General features: G+C 39.5%; 1 protein-coding gene and 1 non-coding gene across 2 annotated transcripts; both read right to left on the bottom strand.

The window, feature by feature from the left end:
- Window positions 1–3,168: 3,168 nt before the first annotated feature.
- On the bottom strand, window positions 3,169–6,478 carry atp6v0ca (ATPase H+ transporting V0 subunit ca). Its single transcript, XM_058373432.1, has 3 exons — window positions 6,219–6,478; window positions 4,800–4,983; window positions 3,169–4,281 (listed from the first exon to the last, which is right to left on the bottom strand). Exons 1-3 carry the CDS (start codon window positions 6,289–6,291, stop codon window positions 4,077–4,079), a joined length of 462 nt encoding a protein of 153 aa, XP_058229415.1. The 5' UTR covers window positions 6,292–6,478; the 3' UTR covers window positions 3,169–4,076.
- A 3,069-nt stretch (window positions 6,479–9,547) lies between these two features.
- Window positions 9,548–9,619, bottom strand: trnac-gca (transfer RNA cysteine (anticodon GCA)). Its single transcript has one exon. It is a non-coding gene; the product is annotated as a tRNA-Cys (tRNA).
- Window positions 9,620–10,426: the final 807 nt, after the last annotated feature.

Below are 10,426 nucleotides of genomic sequence, written 5' to 3'. Positions count from 1 at the left end.
TTCCGCCGATGGCTGACGGCCAATCAGGTGATCGGGGCGGGATTTATTTTCTAGCCTCTCACTTAATCATTTTAATGTCGCACACTAGTCTGTATTTGTAGTTCAGTACTAAATCTGTAGGATTATATGTAAATGAAAATACGTGTCATGCTGCACTGGCATTTTTATTTTACGTTCCTGTATTAATGATTCACCAAAAGTTTGTGGACACCTGATCACCTGATCACCACGCCCTTATGTGGCTCTTCCCCAGATTGTTGCCACCAAGCTGGAAACATGCAATTATACAGAATGTTGTACACATTTCAGTTGACCTCACTGAAAATAAAGGACTCAAAAATGACAACGTTACAGCATGACAATGCCCCAAAAATGCTCCGGACTTCCTTGCCCAACATCAGTGCATAGCCTCACAAATGCTTTGGTGGCTGAATGAGCAAACCCTTATAGCTGCATTCCAAAAGTCTTGTGGAAAGCCTTCTCTGAAGAGGGAAGGTTAAAAAATATGCATATATGAGTGTTATCATATGGCTCAGACCCACACCTTTGTTCATATGATAATGTGTATCTGAGTCTTGGCGCTTGTAAGAACTACACAAATGTCAGTTTCACGTACCAGGACATCAAGAGAAGCTACAAGAATCTTGGCTTCTCCGGAATGAAAGCTCAAATGTAAAGAGATCTGCCCCACCCTGTAAGAGGAGGATGATGCCTGATACACGAGCTTGTATGACTTGTTCAGCACCTACATTGTGCTCTAGGCAGGTTTTTATCTTCATGAAGAATTGAGTGTATCTTTGAAAATTCAGGTAATTCTATATTGTTCTGCCACTTGAATTTCACAGCCAATACATGCCATACACTGACATTAAAATTTAGCACTTATCTAATATTGGCATATTAGATTAAAAATAACACCTTAAATGTACTTTTATATTCAAGTAATTCCTATACTTAAATTAAAATAAATAAATCAAATATATTATTATTATTGTTATATGTACCTATCGCTATGTATTCTATTACCAATTTCAAGCTTGAAATAGTCTTCTTGTATTTCTGTCTAAGGCACAGGTCCACCACCGTTCCACTTTAAAGTTTTCTTTGCTCTAACACATCTAATCCATCTAATCAGTGAATTACTAGCACTAAAGTTGGTGTGTTAGGGCAAGGAAACTTGTAAAATGTGCATGTTAAGAGAGCTCCAGGACCAGGCATGGTAGCTTGTGATCTAAGGCATTTTCTTAGAGGTCTCTGGCCTGCGGATATTCAAGTATTCCTTGAATATGAATGATAACTTAGTGGTTCATCTGGAAGAGCTCAAATCCTAACACTGCCATGCTGCACTAACCCTCAACTGATAGATAAATGTAAGTTGCTCTGGATGGCTGCCAAATGCTTCAGATATACCTGTTGAATCTCATACGCTAGTTTCTACAGTAGTAACATATCACCATTATTATTACTGTTTATTTTTTTTAGAGAGAAATACAGTAGGTGACAATTTAAAAGGAAACAATACAGCAACTGTGGGACCATTTGTTGTTATTGTAAATGTTTGGGTCCACTTTGTGCCATACTATGGTTTTCCATCAACAAATTCTGACCCAGTTGAACTCCTAAGAGAAAGTTTTGGACTGATTACAACAGACTACAACAGATTACCTACACTATCAAAACAGATACTGTGAAAATATCATTTGGAAAAATGGTGTAGACTTCCAGAGACTTGTAAAATCCACTCATCATGATTAAAAGTTTGTGGATACCTAAAAAATAATCTTTCTGAACATCTCATTCCAGGTTTAGTCTTACCGATAGATGTTGTATAGTGGCTGTGAGGTATTGATGTTGGATGAGGAGGCCGGGGGGAGCCAGTGTTCCAATTTATCCCAAAGGCTTTCAGTGGGGTTGAGGTCATGGCTCTGTGCAGGACCCTCAAGGTCTTCCACTTTAACTTTGGCAAACCATGTCTTCATGGACATTGCTTTGTGCATTGGTTTTGGCCTCTAAGTTTCAATGGAGGGAAGTGACATTGTCAAACCACATATGGGTGTGATGGTCAGATGTACACAAACTTTTGGCCAAACAGTTTGTCAAAAGCTATTCTGGCAGCTCCAGTTCCATTACATCTTTACTGAACAGCTTGTGTGTGTGTGGTTTTTAATCACTTTCTCTTTCACTTGAATAGACCACACCCTTGATTAAATTATATATAAAAAGTAATTGTGAAACTGTAAAAGTAAGGGAAGAACTTAAGACATTAAGCCTGGATCACAAACCAGGAACAAAGCTATAGAGGTAGTGGCGGTGCAGTATAGTGTAATAGTTGAGAGGAGGAACACAAACTCTGACAGATGGTCACTAATGTACTAATCTCTCATCTGGCACATCTGACACAGTATCTCTCCTTCTTTTGACTACATATACACTATACTGCCAAAAGTTTTGGGACATCTGCCTTTACATGCACATGAATTTAATATGGAGTTGTTCCACCCTTTGCAGCTATAACAGCTTCAACTCTTCTGGGAAAGCTTTCCACAAGGTTTAGGAGTGTGTTTATGGGAATTTTTGACCATTCTTCTAGGAGCGCATTTGTGAAGTCAGGCACTGATGTTGGACGAGAAGGTCTGGCTCACAGTCTCTGCTCTAATTCATTCCAAAGTTGTTCTATCGGGTTGAGGTCAGGACTTGTCTTTATGGACCTTGCTTTGTGGACTGGTGTGCAGTCATGTTGGAACAGGAAGCGGTCATCCCCAAACTGTTCCCATAAAGATGGGAGCATGAAATTGTCCAAAATGTCTTGGTATGCTGAAGCATTAAGAGTTCCTTTCACTGGAACTAAGGGGCGGAGCCAAACCCCTGAATTCACTGATTTGGTAGGGTGTCGCAAAACCTTTGGCAGTACAGTGTACATAGTAACAAGTAAAAATATATTTACACAAATCATTTAACATTACTTTTTCACTTGGCATCATTAAAAAGGATGTAAAAATGTAAAGCTTAAATGTGGTAAATTCAGCAGTATTAACCGTAAGCTTGATAACAGCTATACAACACTTCCTCACATTCCACTGAACGAATATATTGTGTTAGAGAATTGTGACTGAAAAAATACATGAAGGTGTGTAAGTAGTGAAAGCAAACCAAAACCAGACAAGGAAGGAAGTTGAGGAAGTTTTATTTGGAAACAGGACGGGCCGGGCTGGTGTGTGCCCATCATTGCAACCAGAAACAGTAGTAGCTACAGGTATAACGCTACACGTTGTTCAAAGAATGTCACCTTAAGAATTAAAACATACACATTCACACGAACATATGCGTGCATACACTCACAGACGGCACGCTCTGTAAACTTCCACACCAATAACTTTGATACAGACAACAAAATTTGCATGGTAACTGATGATTACATCCAGAGGAACTCCAAGCACAAATTACCCACAGTGCAATTCACCTACCTATACAGATATATACTTCTGATACATGTATTTATATATAGAGATCACTGGGATTTCAATAAAGACTTTCAATTAAACAATTTCATGAACATTTCGAAATCTTCATAAATAATCAGTGAAAAATGTATTGTCTTTCTTTTTTTTTTTTCTTTTTTTTTTTTTTAAGTCCTCAATATCAGTATTAATCAGCAAATGGTCCCAAAAAAAGAAAAAACAAACAGATGATTTGTTCTTCAAACAAGAGGGGAAAAATAGACGAGAAATAAAAACGCAAACAAACAAGTGTAGCAGTAAAGGTAAGGGCAGCGATCTAAACACCAACAAGACAAGATCACAAGCTACACAGCGCATTTACAAGGAGACGCACGTCAGGCTACTATAATACACACAGAGAGGAGAGCTCTCTCATACATTTATTTGCCCACCAAGCACAAACACGCACGCGCACACACTTACATACACACAAACACACTCCCCCCTCTCTTCCATTCATGTGTTGTAGATAATTGTTGCGTTTCATTAAGTGGATGTTAGAGTTGGTATTTGTGTGTGTTCGTGTGTGTAGTGGGTGGGTATTTGTATCTGTATAATTATAATTATTATTAACGCTGTTTACTTGGTGGAGAGGATAAGGGCAACAATAAGCCCATAGAGCCCCAGCACCTCAGCAAAGATCAGAATAAGGATCATGCCAACGAACAGGCGAGGCTGCTGGGCCGTGCCTCGAACTCCTGCGTCTCCTACGATCCCGATGGCGAAGCCGGCAGCAAGGCCGCTCAGACCCACACTCAGCCCAGCACCCAGGTAAAGAAAACTCCTGCAAACAAAGATAGCGAGAGGATTTAATACATCAAGGTTCAGCTGTCTAATTGCTCAGTTAGATATACAATCAAGAGGTACAAAATTCCCATCAGGGTCCACCGATAGCAGAATAAAATGTGGGCATGTGAAAACATACATCACTTCATAACATTTTACAACATGGAAAATGTCCAGCAACTTAATTATGTACTGCTACATGGAGATCTGAGGACTGAAATGAGATTACAGCCAATTTCAGTTCATTAATTCTCACAGGAAATTAAACTAAATTGCTAGTCATGGCAGTTAATTTGGCTCTTTAAGGTGACGGCCGTTTAAGACTGGAGCTGGTCAAAACCAAAATAAGATGAACATCCTAGTCATGTTCTCATCACGCCCATATTCAGTACTAAACAAATGTTTGTGTGGTTCTAGTGATCAATCTAAACTTTATAATGTGTGTGTAATATATATATATATATATAAAAACAAACAAAAACAGTAAATGAGAATACAGTCATATGTATGACTTACCTGAAGAGAGGGACATTGTCTGAAATGTTGTTGGCAATGAGTACAGCCACCACCAAGCCGTAGATGGCGATGATACCCGCCATGACCACGGGGATGATGGACTTCATGATCAGCTCCGGCCTCATCACCGACATAGCAGCAATGCCTGTGCCACTCTTGGCTGTGCCATAAGCGGCACCAAGCGCTAAAGACAGAAAATGAAGAAGAAAAAAAACGTTAGTGAGGCGATGAGTAATCAGACGAGGAGGCAGAAACAGGGGGCATCGCACTTATCGTAACTGATGTGTTGCTTACATCACAATTGATATAATATAAAAGTTGTGTGCGAGGGAGTTTTCTTGCTGAATCAGAACTAAGATCTTTCTACCCAACGAAAATCACTGCAACACCTAGATGTAAAATGTCTAGCCCTGCGCGCATTTTTTTTATTTATATATATATATATATTTATATATATATATATATATATATATATATATATATATATATATATATATATATATATATATATATATATAGATAGATAGACACACCCACAGACACTATTCCACGGAGCTGCATTATTAAAGGTGTAAAATCAAGGTCAGGAGGAAGTATGAGGCAGTGGGGCATCTTTTGCACCAGCAGTCACGTGCCAAAACTAGGCACTTCCTCCCGGTAGAGGAAGTACAAAACTAGCGTTAAATGAATCATTGCAACAAAGACAAAATGGGATGCAATGTCTAATCTCTATGGTCGGAAAACAATAACTAAGCATACAGGATTGCTTTTGGTTAGAACAGATCGCTTGTACGTGTAAATACTAAATGATTGAATTATATAATGGCACGTAATTAAAAAATGTGCCACAATAAAAACTGCGGTGTCACATTAGACACTGAAGGCACCTGGCTGAGACAAGCAGCTGACTGACTGCTTCTGAGAAGCAGCTTAAACAGAAAACACCCGTATATATATATATATATATATATATTTTAAGTGTATTAAGAGAATTTGGGCTCACTGCGGTGTCAATGCAATAAAATGTCCTCATTCACAACGCCACTAAGAAGGGGAGCTAATGCAACTCTACCATCTGGCAAGGCCGCGGATATAGATATACATGCAAATCGTATATATTGGGATTAACACGCTTGTTTGCATTTTTTTTTTTTAGTATTTTTGACCAAGACGACCAATCTAAATAAATAATTTAAAGGTATCTACGTCAACCAAGACGTCATGTGCCGTGATGGAAACCTTCGCTTTGCTTCCCTTCCCCCATACCGAACCGCATCAGTGCTCCAGCACATTCACATCCTGATATTTAGGTTTAAAATGACAAAATCGGATTATATAAACAAAAAAATACGACCGCGAATTCAGCTGTGAAAATCGCCCACTGCCTCGGGTGAAGGTGAAACGCCGTGTCTCTCTTACCGCTGAACACCATCGCCGCTGAGGCGCCCATCACTGCGAAGAAGGGGGAATACTCGGGATTGTCGGAGGACATCCTTCAGGACACCAACAAACTAGGCGCGGAGAAAAGAAAACGAGCCGAGACGTCCTCAGTCAAAGCGTTCAAGCTTTCAGGAGTGACCCTTTACGGATGTCAAAGGCTCGAAAGACGCGGCGAGTGTAAGAGCGAAGTCACGAATCCCACGGAAGCGCAGCTCACCGGTGGAGAGGAAGAAAATGGCGATCCAGAGGCTGTCACATGACCAACCATGGGTGCATGAACCATTTCCGCTTTTCAGGGGAGGTTCAATAAACGCGCAACGTATTTTCCAGGTTTTTGCAGTGATTCATGTGGGATTTGCTACGAACATTTTTTCGTTTAGTTTAAACTATGATTAGACGCATAACATTCAAAGATGGTTTGGAAACGTTGCCGTTTTTTGAACATTCCGTATGCCCCCCCCTCGTTTTCCAGATATTTTAGTATGACCCATTGCAGACTTGTCTGAGATGTGTGAACAGAGGAGAGTGCAGAATGCTGCGTTTTTTTTTTTTTCTCCTTTCATTTTTTGGCCTTAAGGCCTAAATACGAGTTTCAGGTCTGTATAAAGCACCTCTATTTACAATTTACAACATTACTGAAGGGATTAAAGTGATATTTCGATGACATCCATAAACACATACTGTCACTACTGCCTGTCATCATGAAAACCTGGAAGGTGTGATATATTTTTCCCACCCCAAGCCTCAATACGTTGCACAGGACAATTATATCATGTTGCTCTAGAATATAATATAAAGGACACAGAAATCAAATAACATTAAAATTATAATAAAGCCATGATTTAGTGTCCCATATGACAGTCGTATAGGAAGTGAGTTGTGAGCACTGGTCATGTGCCTAGTCTCATGACTTCACATGGAACTTCAGACTCTAGAAAGGGGGAAGTCACCCCTCCTCACACTCATTCACACACACACACACACACACACACAGGGTTTTTTAACTCTACCATGTGTCAAAATGTTATGGATATTTTCATACTTGAGTGTAGAAATGTCACTGTAGTGTAAACCAAAGACAGAGCACAGGAGGACGTTTGGTTGATGCAAATGTTACACATCGATCAGGCATAACATTAACTCATATGCCTAATATTGTGTTAGTCCCCCTTTTGCTGCCAAAACAGCCCTGACCCGTCGAGGCATGGACTAGAGATCCCTGAAGGTGCACTGTGGTATCTGGCACCAAGATGTTAGCAGCAGGTCCATTAGGTCCTGTAAGTTGAGATGTCGCAAGTTACAGGACTTAAAGGATACTTTTGATAGATACTGACCACTGCAGACAGGGAACACCTCCACAAGAGCTGCAGTTTTGGAGATGCTCTGATCCAGTCGTCTAGCCATCACACTTTGGCCCTTGTCAAACCTGTCAAATCCTCACGCTTGCCCATTTTTCCTGCTTCTAACATCAACTTTAAGGACAAAATGTTCACTTGCTGCCTAATATATCCCACCCACTAACAGGTGCCATGATGAGGAGAGTGTTGTTCATCAGTGTTGTTTGTCAGATGTCATCAGTGTTGTTCACGTCACCTGTTAGTGCTCATAATGTTATGGCTAATAGGTCTATAAGCTTATTTTACTGATATGAAATAAATTTCTTTGCATAGCAAAAGACATACAATTCATGGTCAAGCACTCCCTGCCATCTCATGTGATTGCAAAGCTATTATGACTTATAATCTCTGTATGTGTAACACAGCATTATAACAATGTTCATTTACATTTATAAGCCATGTACAAAGTTAAGAAACAGATGTTGAACAAAACTGAATTTTACAGAATTGTGCAATAGAGGTTATTTCATTAGTGCAATCAAGTTCAATCTTAGGTCAATGCTACAAAACAAAGTGTATTTGGCAAACAGGTGTATGCTTGTAAGGTTTTAATGTATTATCTTCCCTTTCTGTATAATTTCCAGTGTCCCTGCAGTTTAGTTTCATTTACGTATCATAGTAGATTTTTGTTGTTTCAACTAGTGTCATATTTTCAACAGTATATTTTCATGTAATGTGTTTGTTTTAGTTTTAAAGTTGTATAAGCTGTAGTTTTAAATTTAGCTGACAATCTTCAGTGTTCATGTTCTTTCTCATACACTTTTTTATTCAAATCACAACCAGGAAAATGTCAGGCCTAAATGTGGCCTAAAAGAAAGATTCCAGATAGCAAATTAATGTTAGGTCAATATTGGGCCATTAGGGCTGACAGACTTTCAGCCACCTTTAAATCATTCTTGTAAATGTTAGCCCAGCATAGATTACACAGTTCCAATGTAGCCATATACACTGCTCAGAAAATTAAAGTACCCTGTTTTCTTTACAGATAAGAGCAGGTTTACACTGGGCACATGTGACAGGGATGAAAGAGTCTGTAGATGATATGGGGAACACTATGCATCATCCAGCAAGACCTCTTTGGCCTGTTTGGTCATACTGATGTGAAGGTCTTCGGAGAAATATAGTTGGAGGGTCGCACAGACCTCCAAATGCAAGCCAGCGTTACCCTTACTACTAGGATGAAATCCTCCATGTCAGACCATATGCTGGTGCAGTGGGCCCTGGGTTCCTCCTGGTGCATGACAATGCCTGGCGTCATGTGACCAGAGAGTGTAGACAGTTTCTGGATGACTAAGGCATTGATGCCATTGACGGGCCCTCACATTCCCCAGACCTGAATCACATTTGAGAACCTCTAGGATATTTTGTATCGGAGCATCTGAAGCCACCAAGTAGCACCACAGACTGTCTAGCGTACACTGATGCCATCTCATCAGAAGCATGCACAGACATTATCAGGAATGCCTACAGACAAATAGGAACCATACACGCTACTGTCTTTGTTCTCAACGAATTACACAACGTAATATATAAGTAAAGATTTAAGTTGTGATTTAGGTTAGTTCCCTTAATTTTTTGAGCAGTGTATAAACATGGATTTAATTCACTTTTAGATTCGGTCTAGGCTAGCCTACTACTGTACAGGAGCACCCTAATGGCGGGTGCAATTCATATTATTACCGGTAGATGCCGCTGCTCCTCCTATAAAAGACAGGATTACTGGACTCTATCCCGGTGCTCTTCCTACGTGGCAGAAATGAGCACTGAATCCTTTCCTGCTATGGATGAGGGGCTGGAACCTACCTCAGCACTTTGTATTTATTTTTTCAACAACTTCCAGCAACATTTATCATACTCATTCATGGTTTTTTATATGGTCTATTGCAGATAGTTAAAATGTTTCCCTAATAGAGGGGGCACCCGGATTTGAACCGGGGACCTCTTGATCTGCAGTCAAATGCTCTACCACTGAGCTATACCCCCTGACGCCTGTAATAGCAATTTACGCTGAGTACAAGAGTTACTTCAGCTGAAACTCATTTTAACAACAAAAACGTCTTAAACTATGCATGTAGAGCCAATGCAATATAACATGCATGTGTTGGTCTTCAGAAAACTTTCAGTAACTGGTCATTTTGGTTTGGGTCATGGTGTACCTGGAGCCTAACTCAGGAACAATGCTGGAAGATAGACTGAATAAAACACCACTATTGTCTCTTGCAGGGCACAATACATATGTGCATACACTCACTCATCACATCTATAGGACATTTTAACTAATCCATCTATTGACATGTTTTGGAGAGTTTGAAGGAAACCAGTTCACCTAAAGGAAAACCCACATGGACACTAACAAAGTATAGGCATATAATACGAGGGTGGGTTCAATTAAACTGTTATGTTGCATTGTTTATTTCAAATTAGTGGCCAAAAGTGTTTCATTTCCTATATAAATCATCTCTGTTTTATTCCATGCAAGTGTTTCAGCACTCAGTGTTTGTCTGTGTTTCTCAAGAAAAAAAACTATTCAAATTTATGGCATTGATTGTTTTCATTTGGCTTGCTGGTATTTAACTATAACAGAACGTGTAGCAGACTTGTTTGCTGTATCTTCAATATTATACCATTCAAAATCAAATAATAAAAATAAATTAGAGCCTAACTAAAGGGAAAAGGAGTAGGAAAAGCTTTTTGTTCCATTAAATTCCAATGCTTTGTATTCTCCAGGCTACTGCGAAGCTTTTTGACAAAACATTCTTGGTGAAGATAGCATTATAAATACTTTAAGCT

This window comes from Hemibagrus wyckioides, linkage group LG02 (genome assembly GCF_019097595.1).
Source record: "Hemibagrus wyckioides isolate EC202008001 linkage group LG02, SWU_Hwy_1.0, whole genome shotgun sequence".
Lineage (NCBI taxonomy): Eukaryota > Metazoa > Chordata > Actinopteri > Siluriformes > Bagridae > Hemibagrus > Hemibagrus wyckioides.
The sequence above is the reverse complement of the archived record's forward strand: the minus strand, read 5'-3'. Positions and strand labels throughout refer to the sequence as shown.